This window comes from Gopherus flavomarginatus, chromosome 14, assembly GCF_025201925.1.
Source record: "Gopherus flavomarginatus isolate rGopFla2 chromosome 14, rGopFla2.mat.asm, whole genome shotgun sequence".
Classification (NCBI taxonomy): domain Eukaryota; kingdom Metazoa; phylum Chordata; order Testudines; family Testudinidae; genus Gopherus; species Gopherus flavomarginatus.
Window position 1 is genome coordinate 13481854 of NC_066630.1, and position 18579 is coordinate 13500432.

The 18579-nt window shown below is 39.9% G+C and overlaps 1 protein-coding gene across 1 annotated transcript in view; it reads right to left on the minus strand.

Annotated features, from left to right (window-relative positions):
* Nucleotides 1–3935: 3935 nt before the first annotated feature.
* The window catches only part of VAT1L (vesicle amine transport 1 like), an 80104-nt gene continuing 65460 nt past the window's right edge, over nt 3936–18579 (minus strand). The window contains exons 8-9 of the mRNA XM_050922871.1: nt 10039–10122; nt 3936–7052 (exon numbers count right to left, since the gene is read on the minus strand). Coding sequence (XP_050778828.1) covers nt 6954–7052; nt 10039–10122 — 183 coding nt within the window. The 3' untranslated portion in view covers nt 3936–6953. The remainder of the gene's footprint in view (nt 7053–10038; nt 10123–18579) is intronic.

Sequence of the window (18579 nt, forward strand, 5' to 3'; positions counted from 1 at the left end):
GAATATGTTTCAGGTTGGCAGGTTGTCTGTGGGCAAGGATTGGCCTGCCACCCAAGGCCTGTGAAAGTGTGGGATCATTGTCCAGGATGGGTTGTAGATCCTTGATGATGCGTTGGAGGGGTTTTAGCTGGGGGCTGTATGTGATGGCCAGTGGAGTCCTGTTGGTTTCTCTCTTGGGTTTGTCTTGCAGTAGGAGGCTTCTGGGTACACGTCTGGCTCTGTTGATCTGTGTCCTTATTTCCTCGTGTGGGTATTGTAGTTTTGAGAAGGCTTGGTGGAGATTTTGTAGGTGTTGGTCTCTGTCTGAGGGGTCAGAGCAGATGCGGTTGTACCTCAGTGCTTGGCTGTAGACAATGGATCGTGTGATGTGCCCGGGATGGAAGCTGGAGGCATGAAGGTAGGCATAGCGGTCGGTGGGTTTTCGATATAGGGTGGTGTTAATGTGACCATCACTTATTTGCACCGTGGTGTCAAGAAAGTGGACCTCCCGTGTAGATTGATCCAGGCTGAGGTTGATGGTGGGGTGGAAGCTGTTGAAATCCTGGTGGAATTTTTCCAGAGTCTCCTTCCCATGGGTCCAGATGATGAAGATGTCATCAATGTAGCGTAGATAGAGAAGGGGTGTGAGTGGACGAGAGCTGAGGAAGCGTTGTTCCAGGTCGGCCATGAAGATATTGGCATATTGTGGGGCCATGCGGGTGCCCATAGCAGTGCCACTGATCTGGAGATATATATTGTCATCAAATTTGAAATAGTTGTGTGTAAGTATAAAGGCACAGAGCTCAGCAGCCAGTTGTGCTGTGGCATCATCAGGGATAGTGTTCCTGACAGCTTGTATTCCATCTGTGTGTGGGATGTTTGTGTAGAGAGCCTCTACATCCATGGTGGCTAGGATGGTGTTTTCTGGGAGGTCACCAATACATTGTAGTTTCCTCAGGAAATCAGTGGTGTCGCGGAGATAGCTGGGAGTGCTGGTGGCATAGGGTCTGAGTAGAGAGTCCATATATCCAGACAGTCCTTCAGTGAGAGTGCCAATGCCCGAGATGATGGGGCGTCCAGGATTGCCGGGTTTGTGGATCTTGGGTAGTAGATAGAATAACCCTGGTCGGGGCTCTAGGGGTATGTTGATTTCTTCTGGTGTTAGTGTAGGGAGTGTCCTGAGTAGATGCTGTAGTTTCTTAGTGTATTCCTCAGTGGGATCTGAGGGAAGTGGCCTGTAGAATTTGGTATTGGAGAGTTGTCTGGCTGCCTCCTTTTGATAGTCAGACCTGTTCATGATGACAACGGCACCTCCTTTATCAGCCTCTTTGATGATAATGTCAGGGTGGTTTCTGAGGCTGTGGATGGCATTGCGTTCTGCACGACTTAGGTTGTGAGGCAAGCGATGTTGTTGTTCCACGATTTCTGCCTGTGCACGCCGGCGGAAGCATTCGATGTATAGGTCCAGGCTGTCATTTCGACCCTCAGGAGGAGTCCATGTGGAGTTCTTTTTCTTCTGCTGTTGGTGGGAGGGCACCCGTGTATCAGTGCACTGTTCAGTGTTGTCCTGGAAGTATTCTTTGAGTCGGAGACGGCGAAAGTAGGCTTCCAGATCGCCACAGAACTGTATCATGTTGGTGGGGGAGGCAGGGCAGAAAGAGAGTCCCCGAGATAGGACAGACTTTTCTTCTGGGCTGAGTGTGTAGTTGGATAGATTGACGATATTGCTGGGTGGGTTAGGGGTACCACTGTTGTGGTTCCATGTGGCAGGTAGGAGTTTAGACAGCTTACAGTCCTTTTTCCTTTGAAGAGAGGTGAAGTGAGTAATGTAGATCTCCTGTCTTATTCTAGTGAAGTCCGTTTGTATAGAAGTTTGGTTATTAATGAGAGTCTCCAGGTTGGAGAGCTCTTTTTTGATGTTTTCCTGTTTGCTGTATAGGATGCTGATCAGGTGGTTCCTCAGTTTTTTTGATAGAGTATGACATAATCTCTCACTGTGGTCTGTGTAGTATGTAGATAGCAGTGGATTTTTTACCTTTAGTCCATTTGGTATGATGTCCATCCGTTTGCATTTGGAAAGGAAGATGATATCTGTCTGTATTTGTGCAAGTTTCTTCATGAGGTTGATGGATTTCAGGATTGAACAAAGACTGTGAATGGCTTGCCAATTACAGAACCAGTTTCTCCTCTCTTGGTTTTCACACCTCAACTGCTAGAACAGGGCCTCATCCTCCCTGATTGAACTGACCTCGTTATCTCTAGCTTGCTTGCTAGCACACATATATATATACCTGCCCCTGGATATTTCCATTACATGCATCTGAGGAAGTGGGTATTCACCCACGAAAGCTCATGCTCCAAAACCTCTGTTAGTCTATAAGGTGCCACAGGATTCTTTGCTGCTTTTACAGATCCAGACTAACACGGCTACCCTCTGATACTTCACTGAGGTAAGTTGATGGCTGACGCTCTCCCGTCGACTCTGCCTGTGCCTCTTGCCTGGTGGAGTACTGGAGTCGATGGGAGAGCACTCGGCGGTCGATTTCTTGTGTCTACGCTAGATGTGATAAATTGACCCCCGCTGGAATGATCACTGCCTGCCGATCCAGCAGGTAGTGTAGACAAGCCCTTACACAAGTTGGTTCGACTGACTTAGATAGAGCTCCAGTATGTAAATCAGAAAGGAGGGGAAAAAAAACCCGATCCCATTAGCTAAAAATATCTTATTACTGTCTGAAAGGAAAAAATTGTCTCTGATGTTAATGTGCACGTAACAGATTTATGTGACCAATCTGCCTGGGGCTTCAGGTGATCAGGCTGAGGCTGCAGGATCTTTAGGGGAGGATATGAAGGAGCACACCAAGTGACTAAGTTTAAAGCTTTATTAATCAAATTACAGCGGTGAGTGCTGGGTATGCCCCACATCATTTGGAGAAAGGAAGAAAGCATTAGTACCCAAGCCCTAACCCACTTTGATACTCACGTACATACAACCCAAGGATGGCCAAGCCTGGGTGAAACGTAAGAAGAAGAGGGGGAAGGGTAGACAAGAGTTCTGTCCTGCGCACAGGCCGTCCAGGTTCCGCTGTTGATCTCTGACTTGCTTCAGCTCTTGGGAGGGTTTTAAGTCCTGGGTTCTTCCAGGGGCATTTTCGTCTAAGGACCTTCGCACCCCCATCCCCACGCTCTCAGTACCAGTCCAAATTGGTCTTCCTCAGCTCTCTCAGTTTCCCCAAAACACACTGTCTTCAGGGTCGCGAGGTTGTTGTTTTCAACTCACTAGCCTTCGCATCGGTCTAGTTTTGCAACCTCGTCAGGTCTGTCTGGCTCAGTTCTCCTTTCTCACAAGGTTCTGGCTGTTTGGCAGCAGGGAGCTTGTTTGTGTGCATTGGCCTTGGGCTGCAGTTTCATTCCTTATCTTTGAACCTAGCTGGATTGTTAAGTTAACCCGTTCGTTTCTCCCTTCCTCCCCCTCAGCCTTTTGCAACCTGCAAAGGAACCTTTCACTCAACCCTTCCCAAGGTCCTTTCCCATGCATATATAAGCATTAGCAATATACAACCCTGGTGCTTACCCAGGGGACCCCATGGGGGGAGCAATCTTTACTGTGACTGTGACACGCATGCCCATATTTATCTCAATGCAATCTGAGAGAGAACATTCTGAAAGTTGGTGTTTACATGCTGTGAAAGCCACTGATTCCTCCCTCTAGCAATTTAGGAAAATGCTGCTGTGATAGTCTGACCTTTCTCACAGATTGTTAAAAATACCAATTCTTTGTAATATCATAGAACATTTTATGTCTGAGTTGTTACTGTTCCGAAAGGCAGTGTTTTCAGCTGGTTTTAATGACCCTGGTCCAGTGTATTTTGCCAAAAAATGTTCATTTTCTTAACCTATCTTAGCCTCCTCCCAAACAAGAGCAGTATACTAGAATGAGTGACACCAGTCTAGGGTAATGCTATACGTAATATTTTATTTATATTTTTATGTAAACATAATTTGCTTTGTAGGCACAATATAACAAAAGCTCTAAAGCAACAAGACAATTAAACAACATTTCAGTTCACTTCAATCAGACTTCAGTTAAAGAGAAGGTTTCACAGTTCCTTAAGGCAAAATTGAGAAATAATTTATTTCAAACCAATCAATTATCTAGAGAGAAGTTGTTTAACTGACAGAGTTAGCAAGTGCTAAATGCAAATATTTGTTTAGACTGTGAGAGGGTTTTGTTCAGTAATAACAGCCTACGTACTACCATTTTCTTCTGAATGGCCTGTAACATGCCAGACAAAAGAGATGCCACCTTTTGTGAAGTTTCAGTAAACTCTTAGGACTAGTGGGTCAAATTCTGCTCTCACAGCCCAATCCTGCTTCCACTGAAGCTAACTGCAAAACTCCCATTTAATTTCAATGGAAGAGGACAGGATCTTCACTTAGTCCACATTTACACCAGCGTAATGAAGAGTAGAAGTTAGCCCAGGTTAGGGGAGGGTAGATCTGGAGGAAATTCATTGTATCCAGTAGAATTTCTCCAGCCCTTTCAGGGGGCGTTTTGGAGCTCAGAAACTGGCCCTAAATTGGCATGACTTGCATCAGAAGTATTTTTGCCTCACTAAATATAACCAGAAAGAATGAGAAAAATGGTTTCTTTTGATCGTTGTCCTCTACCATTGCTACAGATACTCTAGGAATGTTAATCTTTATTTGACTCAAAAGGAAATGTAAGTACCGTCCCACCAAGACTGTGGTATTAACAGAAGACCTGGTTTGTTACTCTGCTTGCCCTAGTTATCTAAGGCCTTGGGAATGCCACTTTGCTCCCAGCTCAGGGTTACTAGCAATATTGCTCAGTTTGGTGTCAAATGAAAAGTCATGAATTATGTTTTAACTGTGTTGCAGGACAAAATTGCTACAGTAACTTTTAAACAAAGATAACCATTTTTCTTACTGTCATCTTATGTGACAAAAACTAAATGGCGATTCCTTTAAAGGTTCAATTTAGCAGTCCCAAGCATGGAAAACTCCCACTGAATTCATTTGGGCAGCATTCTGATGGCAAACTTGGGCCTAATGTGGCACTAATAAATTAGATAAATACCGGCATTACAAGATGATACCATTATGCTGAAGTTCTGCGTTAAATTCTATAAAAAAACTGAAATTCTGTTTTGTATTTCAACAACAGCTTTTTCTGTGGCATTTCTCTCTATAAACTGACTATTTGGCTTTTTTCATTATTTGCAATTTTTTTTCAATCCACGGTAAACCCATTGAAAATGAACGTTCTGCACAATTAACTAGTATTAGAGCAGCAACTGCATGAGCACAGAGTAAAGAGATGGACATTGCTACTCAGGGAGCATGGATTAAACAGGGAAAGAGGAAGGGGGTTAAAAAAAAAAAAGGGAAGAGAGAGAATCTTCTAAAACCACACACACAAGTCATCCAGACCTATCTTTCCCAACACATTGAGAAAAGCCTGAGAAACCCATTTTTCACTTTGATCACTACATAATGCTGATAGGTTTAGGAGCTAACTTGGCATTTGGGAGAAGTGTTTTCTTTTGTGAAAAAGATATTAAATCCAAAAGAGAATTGTCAGAATATGAAGTCTTGGACATGCCTTTACTGCTTCTATTGTGAGTGGCTGCAGTCATTTAAAAAAAAAAAAAAGGACCACGGAAGAATTGAGTAGCTACTACTTGGGTAAATGGAATATAGGAACAAGCATATTTATTTCAGTGTCATGTTTTGTTTTTGTTTCCATTACTGGGAGGTAGATATGCTACATGTTCTTAAGGGCTCGATCCTGCAAACATTTCCACACATGACTAACTTTACACAAGGGAACAGATCTGCAACAGGATTACTCACTTGTGCAAAATTATTCATGTGCATAAGTGCTGATGGAATTGAGGCCTAAGAGTTGTGATCAAATTGATTAATCTTTGTAGGAGTTTGGCACCATTACTGAACTTATTAGTCCATTAGTGATTTCAGAAGTGTAAACTCAGCCAACAAAATAACATCTATTCCATGTGCTGAACAATGATCCCTACTGTTAGCCAGCTTTTAAATATCACTAAGAATATGCTTGCTTCGGCTTTTGGACACAGCCAGCTCAAATTAAACCTCGGGAAAAGATGCTGTTGAATCAACAGTACATTTGGTAAGTTTCATATGGTTAAGAAGCACTCGACAGAAAAAGTGGCCCATTGACTTTTCCTTGCAAGTAATATAAGGGAATGGTATTAGGGGAATCAACAGTAAGCATGACACTTGGCACCAGGCATCAATTTCCATTGAATTTGTAGTGCTGATGACTAATGCAGTTATACAACACTAATCAAAGCCACTTAGTAATGACTTCCGGCACATTTTCTTTCAGACTCTACCAATATTATCTAGGTTTACAAATGAGGTATTTTTTTAAAACTGGACAGAACTGTTTATGAGATGAAGTAGCATGATTCAGGGAAACAGAATTTGTCTTCTTTGCAGCCTCTTATTTGTGTCCCATAAAGAAATGCTATGTTTTGACCTTCTTTACTGAAAGTCCACAAAATGAAAGCCCTCCCTCTGATTACTGGAGAATACCAGACGATGGGCAGGGAATTAAAAAAAACAAATCTCTGAATTGAAAAAATATTACACAAATTCACAAGAAGAAAGATGCCCATTTAAAATTACGCAGAGTGTTAATAAGGCTTTTAGATAGGAAAAGAAAAATCAATGGGACTCCTACAGACTGGCCGTCACACTATGGAATGTCATAATACTGCACTGGATGGGAATGGCACTTGAGTTCAAAACAACAATGAGCAACAATTTATAGCTCAGCTGGCTGCAGACAAATACAACACACACTGTACTACAGCATTTGTTCACTGATGCACAGAATTGATTTCCCAGTCTTGTTCCCTTCTCCTCAATCAATCTTTCTGTTTTCCCCCATTCCCGGTTCCTAAAGGTTACTGGATGAATGGCATGCGCTCTTTATTCTCATTGTCCCCTTCATGGTCCTCCTCCTCTTCTCCTGCTTCGCTTGTCTCTGTGCTGTCATTGGCCATCTGTGAACAAAATTAAGGAAATCACAATATTTACGGTGGTTTTTCAGCTATTTTTATTTTAGTTTGACTCACCTGATAAAGTGACATTAAAAAAAGAAAACTTCATTAAAAATGGAAAATGCACATTCTATCTGTGCAAAAGATTTGTCTGTTGCACATCAATTTCAGTGTAAGGTCATAAACCATTCTCCAAAGGATTACACAGTTGAATTATTTATCAGGAGCTGCTACGCACGACACTTGTGCAATTGGGTTTGATGTGTGTATTGGTAGCAAAATAACATCAAGGCTCCCAAAGATGAAAGAAAAATGAGTGGGAGGGTCACAAAGCGCATCCATCATGTGTTTTATGAATCCTTCAGAATCAGTTATCTCACAAAAGCGAATAGCAAGATACTTTGGTGAGTGTTAATAGCTGGCATCCGGTCCTACAAATATTCAAGGAGGCACAGTGTCTTAGGAACCCACAGAATTGTTATTTGTTTTGTATAAAAACAAATATAGGTTATAGGATCACTGGGCATGTGAATGTGCGTATACTTGCTGCCATAGGATAACTAGGTACTGAATCAACATCATTACAGTGAAAATACAATATAATTTAATGGTGGGACAGATGCTAGATTTCTATTGTGTAGTGCAGGAACTTCTCCAGGTTGTAGATAACCACACAAAATATTAATCCATAGTAGTATTTAAAGAGCACAGCATCATTTTTTCCAGACAAGAATGGTTATTATATGCTGTATAAATAGCAAAGGTGCAACAGATGCTTACATTGCATCTTTCCAATTTGACTGAGGTCAAGCAGGCATAAACACAATTGTAGTCATTTTACATGTTCCATGAGACATCTTTGGTGCATTCATCTGCATGGACTGAATTTTCTTGTTAACTAAAGACTACCCTACTTAGTACATGGTGAAATCCTCATTTGACTTTATAGGTATTTTCTAAACCTGTATGAAATAAGGAATTAAAAACCAAACATTAATACCATCAAGCTTTGATTTATTTTTCTGCCTGCAGATCACAATAATCCACAATGGAGAGTTCATTAGTGGGCTCAGCCTCAGAGGGGTGTATTGCATGTCATGTCAGCTTCAGAGGGGTGTATTGCATGAGGGCACCAATAAGTTAATTATGCATGCCCTGGAACGGCTTACTGCAGTAAGAACCTGACTCCTTAATTTCACAACAAACAACTTACTTGGAAACATATTCGGGGAAAGAAGGCAGTTTTGCTATGTATTCTTCCATTCTTTGAAAACCAGAAGAATAAGAGGTAAGCCTGGGGAAAATGGCTACAACCACTTTTACCCTACTGCTCTGAATATATTTGTGGATTATTGTTTCTAACGTATTTCTCTCTTTTTGGAGTTCCTGGCCCATTTGGATCCCTTCATCCCACTCCTGATGCCAAAGTGCAGTGCAGCTAAATAATTACCTTCAGAGTAGCAGACGAGTTTGCAATACTATAGCTCTATTGTTCTGAATTAGAACGGAATCATGAAATACTCGAGTGTTCATACTGCAGTTTGGGTTCCCTAACTAAGGACAATGAATAACTATAAACTCTGGAGGAGGAAAAAAAATGGAGTCCAGCCAAAATTATAGCTGCTCTATTAGATTGTTGCTAGCTCTTGAAACCCCACAGAAATGAAATGAAATGAAATAAATAAACGCAACCTTATTTTAATGGACACACAAGTGACATTATGAAATTCCTCATATTTCTGAATGAATTCCCTTCAGCGTTTGTGAAAATATATCACATATCTGCTCACTTTCTAAGTCTGTAGCTTCCACAGACACTAATGGCAATTAGGTGTGTGCATTACCAAGAGAATAGATGGCTTAATATGTATTAATGCAGTGTTGGAGACCCTTCTCTTTCCTTTATTGCTCTGCTGTGTTTTACAGTTTTAGGGCTCAGTTGAGTGTCTGGTGTCAGATAGTGTCTGGTTTCCATGTGTGAGACTCCAATAGGCTTTAAGTCAGGTTTCCTGCTGCCTTGTGAGGGTTATATACAGTATGAAGTAACTTGTGGTCAATTTTAGAGCACATCCAAACCACCTCTCTCCAAATGGGGAAAACTTCAGATCTGAATCCAAACTGTGCATTTTAGACCCATTTCTAGTTAATTTGTTCCTGCTTTTCTTCAATTACTCTTTCCAATGTAAATAGCCAAAGTTTGGGTTGATCCTGCTGACTTCCCTCTACCAGATATTTCTCTGTAACCTTTCGCTCTCAGCATCTTGATGTGCTGGGCTCAGTCTGAACACAACATTTAGTTTCAGTAGATCCACCATGTGCCTTCTCTTTCAGGTGCTGCCCAGTAACAAGTACAATTATCATTACATTAAAGCTTACAAAGCATGACTCTACCCAAAATATCAGCATACCTGGCATTTTCAACAAAGTTTAAAGAAATCACTAGTTGGTTCCTACCCAGTACACATCCTGTCCTTTATATGGAACTGGGAAGGCAATTCTACAGAGAGGCAGGTTTTAAGGGGAGTACTCTCTTGTGTTTATAGGTAAAGATAAGTTGATTTTGTCTGTTTGGCATCAATCCATTACATTATCTCCACTAATGTAGCAATCCAGTATTACATGGGACTGCTATTCGTTTTCCATCAGAGACAGAAATAGATGCTGTGTTGTTTTTTTCCCCCAATCAAAGTAATCCAATAAGATTTTCCAGAAGCAATACTGGCTTATATTTTGAAAGACAGAGAAGGCCATTTTACCTTTGAAATGAACTGCTGTGGCTATTTACTGCAAATCTCTTTCAAAACAAGAACTACAATGTGTACTGTACCTTACGATATAAATTAAAGATTGTGATTGTTGGTTCTGATTTTGTCTCTTTAGGTGAGATATATCTGATAGAAAACCACAGGCAAAATAATTAACTCAGAGTTGTTGACACACTGTCATTTGTATGATAACAATTGTTATATACTCAGTGCTTTTCTCTCACCAGCGGAGTGGGTGCCTTCTCCACATCCAGAATAAGTTTTCCTATATTGCCCCTGTCATGGATTCTCTGCATGGCCTCCTTCACCTGTAAGACAAAAAATGTTAAATTCCAAGGATGTAATAATGCAGAAACCAGAATTTTATATTCATACTAAAATGACAGCTATTTTCCAGGATGCTCATGTTGTCCCTCAAAGAAAAATGAGGAGAATTAGACAGGAAATAGTTTTCCCATCCTGTGATTTCATAAACTGTTCCTCTTCTTCATCAGGACACAGCAGAGACCTGTCAAATTTTTCATTAAAAAAATAAAGAGAAACCCCTGCCAGAATAGCCCAATGTTCAAGGCATTCACTGGGGATGTAGGAGGGTTCAAGTCCCTTTTCCAAATCAAGCAGAACATGGAATTGAAGCCAGGTCTTCTATAGCCCAGGCAAGTGTCCTAACCAATAAGCCATTAGCTATTCTGAGGTAACCTTTTCTCTCACTGGCTGTCCCCTCAGGTTTTGACAAGAAATTCCATCATGGACCTGAGAGGCCCTTCTGATTAAAGTTTCATCAAACCCAGTACATTCTCGTAAAAAGTTGTAATGAACTGACATAACAAACACCACCAACAAAAACCAAACAAAAATGTTTTGTCAAAAAGTTCCTGGTCAGCTCTAAAAAAATTACATGTTTGGTGCTATTTAGATTATAAATACTTGGGGCCAGGGATTCTCTTCTGTATAGCACCTAACACAGTGGGATCTCTGTCTTGATAAGGGTCTCTAGGTGCTAGTTTAATACAAATAACAAATTATACTATGGCCACCTGAACTGCAAACTAATGCAAGTAGCGATCAGCCAGTAATTCCCAGCAAAAGGTTCATTTCAGAATATCTGTGAGCAGACTGTTTTCACTGAATGTATTCATTATAGGAATATATTCAACTACTATATTTTCAATTAGTCTGTCATGGTTTTCAATGAATACTTTTTTTGCATGCAGGAGCAATGCTATGTACACTACAGCAAATGCATGGCTGTGGCTAATACCATAATTTAACCCCTCAGTGCATGAGCTATGTGCATTTCCAATTTTTTTTCATGTCCTTCAGATAGCACTGAAAAAAAAAGACATTTACCAGCTGAATGTAATTAGTACATGTGAGAAAGGAACAAAAAACCCTCAGCTCACCAATGCGTTGGAGAGGAGCTTTTTTTGATGTATGAAGTTTCAGAACTCATGGGAGCGGTGTGTTGATGAAATGGAATACTGTGAGTATGTGTTTTACTGGCTATTTGATGCATAAAATGTAGACATTATTTAATAGTCAAGGATTGGAAGAGGATTAGACACTTTCCTCACTTTAATGCTGGGAAACTTCAGTAACTGTGAACCTTATGATATAAATATAAAGTGTGTTTCATATCATTGTCACTTCATTTTTTTTTGCCAGAACAATGGGATGTGATGAGGCAAGAACGTAAAACACAGAATGATATGTTAATAAGACCTACCACCTGTGACATAGCTTTATTACATTATTAAACAGATTAGCATGGACGTCTGGAACTAAACATTGCTCCATGAACAAATAAACCCTGCACTAGATTTAAGGGCATAAATCAAGACCTGGATACTTAGCATGGTCAGTTAGGGCCCAAATATGGATGTAGATACTTAACTTTAGACATTTTGACTTGGCTCTTTAAAAGTGTCTAAGAGAGTAAGCCTTCCAACTTCTACTGAAATCCAATGAGAGCTGGATCCCTAAATCCCTCATTAAATGCCACCCCAATGTTTGAAAATTGGAACCAATGAACCCTCAGCTCTGAAACCCAAATGTTGCACAATGGTGCTCTACATAAGAAAATGCTGGACTTTAGAAATCTGTGAGAACATGAATGAATATGTACATTTATAATGTAAACAAATGTACTACCAATATGAAAGGCTTTCCAATTAAGGACCCTGCTGTAACTTAATTTTGGAAATCTTCCCTCTTTTCAGGGATCCCAGATGCTTTCACCAAAAGGTAGACTGTTGACTTTTTAAATGGTGTACATAAAACCAAACAGACTTTTATGAAATAACTGTATAGTGATCAGTAAGCCCAGTTACCCTGTTAAGCTTTCTGTACTGAGCAGGATATGTTCTATGAGCCTAGGAATTCTTTTCAGAAAACATTCTTTTAAGAACAACCAACAGAGTTCCTAAAGAAGAAGCAGTTTCTTTTTAAAAAAACCTTTTCAGCTAAATATAGTCTCTTTAAAAGGTTACAGAATAATATAAATAATCCAAATGAATAGGACGGAACTGAAGGAACCATGAATAGGACAGAACTGAAGGAACCAGCAAACACATTTGCCCACCAGTTGAAACTTATCACCAGAAATGTCATGCTGAAAGCAAGGGCACACAACATTTATTATCATCTGCACCACCTCACGTTAAGCAAGGCAAATTTGAGAAAATGTGCTTTCCCAGCATTTTTTTTTCCCATGCACAGTATCAGGTTTAAGACTCTGGAGAAAGGTTCAGGGGTGTTTCTAGGATACCCTTAAGTAGCTTGCAAATGCAAACAGCAGGCGAGAGGAGAAGGGAACATTACAGTTTCTAAAAACAATATTGGATATGGGATCCAGGTGGAGCAGTTAAGAATAATATTTAAAAAAAACCTCACTTGACCGAAACTTTGAAAGAACTGCTACAGTTTCACACTCCAAAATCTGTATATGAGAATGTCCTTTGTAACTTGCTTGCCCACCCAATGGCCCTGGTTCTGCCCTTCGCTGTATCAATGCAATTCCATTTGCCATACGGTATCTGAATCAAGCTGCTGTAAAATGCATGCAAGTAGAAGACTTTGCAGTATATGGGTGCCAAAAGTTCATATTTGGTAAATAAGTCTGTGGCAGCTTGTTTCATCAAGGTGCTAGGAAAAGAAAAAATCAAACCATTCTTTGCCACTACATCTCACTGCTGTTGATATTTATTATAACAGTTATTCAAATGAGAGTAATCTGTACTGATGCCTCTCTATTGCACATCAGTGCATCCTGGTGACATTCACTCCAAATCAGAGGTCTCATGCCTTATTTATCACATCACCCCATTTGAGTTTCATCCTCTGGGCTTGAGTTTAAGTGGGGCGTAAGTGATAAAAAGAGGGTCTAATGCAGATTCTCTGAACTCTGGTTGAATTTCATCCACAGGGCCTGTATCATTAGCTCCAGCAAGGAACTGCTGGAGTTGTGTAGCATGCAGAGGCCAAGCAGACTTTCTTGTCCCTAAATTACTGGTCACTGATCATGCTGTGTGTTTGCTGTTTGTATTTGTCAGCTCAGAGAGTCAAAATAGACAAATAAGATTCACTTTAGTTTTTGTGGTTTAGTCAATTTCATTTTCTGCTTCTTGTGCATTAGCACAGTGATAGAGTGTTTGGGTTGCAGACACTGCAAGGGAATGTTTCCTTACTTAAAAATGGTTCCCATTGAAATAAGGAAGCCATAGAAACATTCCGATAGGCTTGCTTTCATACAACCTACACTTTGGGCCCAATTTGACCTGCCGCGTTTGGTGCTTAAACTACCACTGTGGTATTGATTTTAGCCCCAAGAGGCTCAACAGAGACACAATGAGCATCCCAGAGGCATTACACAGCTCAGAACTGGCACCAAATAACCATTTACACACAGTCAAGGAGAAGAAGAAAAGACTGCTATGGCCAATGCTGCTGTAAAAAAGTACAGTGCCTTGTGAATATGAAGCATGTCCTCCTGTGTAGCAGGAAGAGATACTGATGAGTAGGAAACTGCAATAAAATGAATCCCTGGAGTTCTCTCATATCAGTCCAGGCTGATGGAGACCTATTTCCTTCTTGCTACCCACTCCAAGAACTATTCTGGGGGGAGAGCAGAGGGAGGATGAACGTGCATCATGGGATGGTAGATGTAGGTGAGGTAGGGTATTGAAGGCTAAATCATGATTATAGCTGGGAAGGACTGTGGTGGTGGTAATATGCATGTGAGCAGCTATAACTGTTTTTAACAAAGTTTTTGTTTATTTAATTTAAAAACACACACGAGTCATTTCATACCATCCTTTTTAAAGCAGAACTCCTTAATGAGGCCTAGATAGGAACAATTTAAAAGAAATTCACAAAACTGCCTAAGAGACGGCCTGCGGTGAAAGAGCCTATCACAGTATATTTTCTGGTGGGGGATGTTATGGTTGGGAGCTTAGAGCTGCTGCTGTTGTTGGATCAAAGCCATTTCTGTCCATCTGTATTGTGTAGCATGCTGAGAAGAGCAACACTTACTGCCAATGGACCATGGTAGAAGAGGAAGGACAGAAATGCATTTGCATTAAAGGTCAGAGGATGTTCTGAAATAGGTTTAATGACAGCTGTGTTTTTTGGAGGTTTAGGGTTTGACAGCTGCATCAAATCTTCTCCAAGACCACCATGTTGTCTCTGTTAAGACACTCCATAAAAACACAGAGCTGTTTGATTTGGTGTCCTCTTCACTATTTGTTATTATCCTTTTCTTTTTAATAACTTCATAGTGAAAAGATTTGGGGGGATGTGAATTATACCCACCATAGCTGAACAATGAATCCGGAATTTGGGACCTTGGATGAATTTACTCATCCAAGTCAAGGCAATTATCTTAATCAACAACTGCAGCTTGTGGAAAAGTGCCTGATTTAATACTCTCATCTCCTGCCAAATTAGATTTCCTCTTTCTTCTTGTGAAGAAGTTCAGCAACACGTTATGTCACTGAGTCCTCAGACGTTATTTATACAAAGAAGCACTCCAAAAAAATTAGATGAGACACCATCCAAACTGAAGGCAGAAAAGTGAATAGGAAATCCAGGCTGGCCAGATGTCTTAGGTCCTGTCATTTTGGGATTGACTAGTAGACATTGTTTGTGATTTTGAATAGCTAAGCTCTACATTTCTTCAAAGAGAACCTGGATGATGGTGCATTTTAAAAACAGGATTCCTAATGTAGAAAATCCATTTGGTGGATAGGTTTGCTGTCTGAGACATTTAAAAACCTAGACTTCACCAAATGCTGGAAAAACGTCTTCTAGTGAGGAATCCAGCATGACAGGAGGTTAGATTAGATCAGCAACTTGCTCTTTTTCCATCTCCAAAACAGTTAATATTATTTTCTATATTATACACACACACACACACACACACACACACACACACACACACACACACACACACACAGTGCTCCCATAATACTGGTTCACAGCTGTCTGCCTTTCCTACTGGACTGCTGATCGCTGTGGATCATTAATGCTTCATTTTGCTTCCAGTCACCCCAGACAAGGATGTTAGTGCTAATGAGCATTCTGACCATTATTGATTGTGTCAACAGCTGTATGCAAACACAGAAGCTATGCTGCACCACATGGCAACTGTGAGCAGGATGCTGCTCAGCTTCCCTGTGTCAAAAAACCAAAACCCTTTAATAAAACCCTTATATTGCACATGGTGACCATCTCTGATCCCTTACATGAGCCATAAAAAGAATAATCACACAGATCCACTATGTAGGCCTGTATGTGGTTGATTTTTTGGATGAACATTGGCCAGTCAATTCACCTGTTTTAGTATGCTCTGAAGTTGTGGGGAAAAGATTAGCATGATTCAAAGAATTACTCCAACATTTGACTGCATTATGAAAACTGAAAGTCCAGCATGTGCTGATGCCTTAAGATATGAGGAACTTGAGATCGTTTTGGAGTAATTAATCATGTATCTCGTCAACATTAATAGGATTAACATATCCATGGTATCTAATGCCAGAATACACCACAGTGGAAGGCACAGTAATTAAATAGTAATTTAACAGATCTTACTTCAAAACCTCCACAGGAAGTTTTAAAAGTATATTGATATTTTAAAAGTTATAATTACAATAATGGCAATTTTTTATTATGCCATAATTGACAGAGATCCAAGCATGTTGTCTAATGAAAATAAATACACATCTTACATACAGCTCTTTAAAGATGTACCGCAAAGCAGTAGAAATGCAAAGTATTGTTGGTTACTGTACATTTCCTTCTAAGAATGATACTTTGAATTTGTTGGATTACCTGTTAGAGCCAAAGGAAGATTATTACTGTATCTCATTAGGTCTGCCAAAGCCCAGTGGCAAAGCAGACTCTTACTTTTGAACGGCAATAGTTCTTTTTCATTAAAAATGCACACTGCCACATAATAACCACACATTTTTCTCCAGTGACTAGGATAGTGATGTATATTATGGGAATCTGGGATAGCTTTATTGTAATCACTCTTTAATTAGTGCCTTGAAAGCAATTATACATGAAAACCAATTAAGAACTAAGCAAAAAAGTTACAATTAAAAGTAAAAAGTCAGAATGTAGGAGGTGATGGACAACTATCTAACTGGTTATTTAAAGGCACTCCCATGAATAAAAAACTTGAGTATGACCATTACGGTTCCTATATCAAACTGTTTCTTTATCTATCTGAACATGAATAAAAATATGGAATCCATTTCTGCTGAGAAATTAATGACTTTTTAAAAGGCTGAAGTAATAATCTTGTTCTACTTAATCGCTATCAGTTCTAAAATGAGACTGTAATGCAACCAAATCCCTTGTATTCCTTCCACCTCTTTTAGGAATCACACTATATCAGTGTTGCTGCCTAAGTATGATTTTATTGATAATGTCCATCTGCAATTAGCGAGGCCTGCAGAACTGCAGCACCTGATTCATATGGAATGCATATCTTCGTGAGAAGTTGTTCAAGGTTAAATATGATGACTGCTTAGCTGCAGTCATCCAAATTAGACAATTAGTAGTTTTATTTTCTGATTTTTAAGAAGTAGTTGCAACTATATATATATATATATATATATATATATATATATATATATATATATAATTTCAGCAACTCTACAATCATGGAAAACGAGGAATGTCACCATTAGAAGAAGTAACTTTTTCAATCAACTATCAAATTATGAGAATTATACATATGGTGATCAGTTTGTTATTTAATTTAGTTTTAACCTTGCATTCTCAGGGCTCTTGGCAGGGCTGGTTGAAAATGTTCCATTGAAATTCAGTAAAAACCCATTTGTCTGTGTAACAAAATATTTTGCAGAAATTGTCTGCTTTCCCTGAAAATTTTGGATTTTTGTTGGAAAACTGGTAGGGGCTTTTTAGGGCATTTTTCAGCTGCAGAATTTCAGTTTTTGGTTTCCTTGATGTAGTTTTTTTGATGAAAAGCTGAAATTTTCCACAGACAAATTTGTCAAAACAGGGTGCTGTGTACCTTGCAGATGATAGTTCATTCATGCATTTTGGTGAGAACCCAATTCAGGAAATCACTTAAGTGCTTGCTTAAATCTCAACTTCAAGCACATGCTTAAGCAGCCTTCCTGAATAGGGACACTTTCCTGAATCTGGTTCTAATAGTTTAAGGCAGTGGTTCCCAAACTTGTTCGGGGAAAGCCCCTGGCTGGCCGGGCCAGTTTGTTTACCTGCCGTATCCACAGGTTCAGCCAATCGCAGTTCCCAGTGGTTGCAGTTTGCTGCTCCAGGCCAATGGGAGCTGCGGGACGTGGCGCGGGCTGAGGGATGTACTGGCTGCTGCTTCTAGCAGCTCCCTTTGGTCTGGAGCAGTGAACTGTGGCCACTGGAAGCCATGATTGGCTGAACCTGTGGACGCGGCAGGTAAACAAACCAGCCCGGCCCACCAGGAGCTTTCCCTGCACAAGTGGCGGAACAAGTTTGGGAACCACTGGTTTAAGGACATCTTATGCCTGGAGCAAATAAACCAAAATCATGCTTCAACTGTCTGTTGTTTTACTCCATCTCTGCTTCTTTATTTTCTATCCCCTCAAACCTGTCAGCTATTCTATATTTTGAAAACAAGACCCAGCAATAATCTCTGTTGAGGTGCTCATTAATGTTTGCTAATATTCAGTTTCCTTTGGAATTTCATTAAGTGTGCACAGTCATTACGGTACAACCAAAGCAATTTACTTGCTACATATATAGTAAATGTTTAATAATTTGTTATCCAAATGGAAAAGAATTGATTTCTAATTATCTCCTGTATCATTTTGCAGTGTGGAAATTAAGTGCAGCTTTCCTGTGAAACAATGAGTAATGCAACATAATTATCAAGTGTGTCTTGCAAAATCCTCTTTTGAATATTATTTGAATCAATAGGCTCCATTTCTGCTACACAGCTCCAATTAAGAAACAAGCCTTTGGGAAGTTAAAGAAATCTCAGTGTAGCTGAATGCAGAAACATATTCAAGTCAAAGTAGTATCAGGCACCATTTGAACATTAAACTGCTCCCTGTGACAACATAACACCCGTGGGGGCTTTATATCCATGTTAGTAATGTGGATGCTTGGTACAGAGACAACAAATGCAACATACCATGGGAAAAAACTTACCTGTGGGAACATTAAAATAAAATGGTTTCGTCATCCTAAAAAAACTGATCAGCTCAACAGTACCATATATTTTACAAAAAATATTTTTG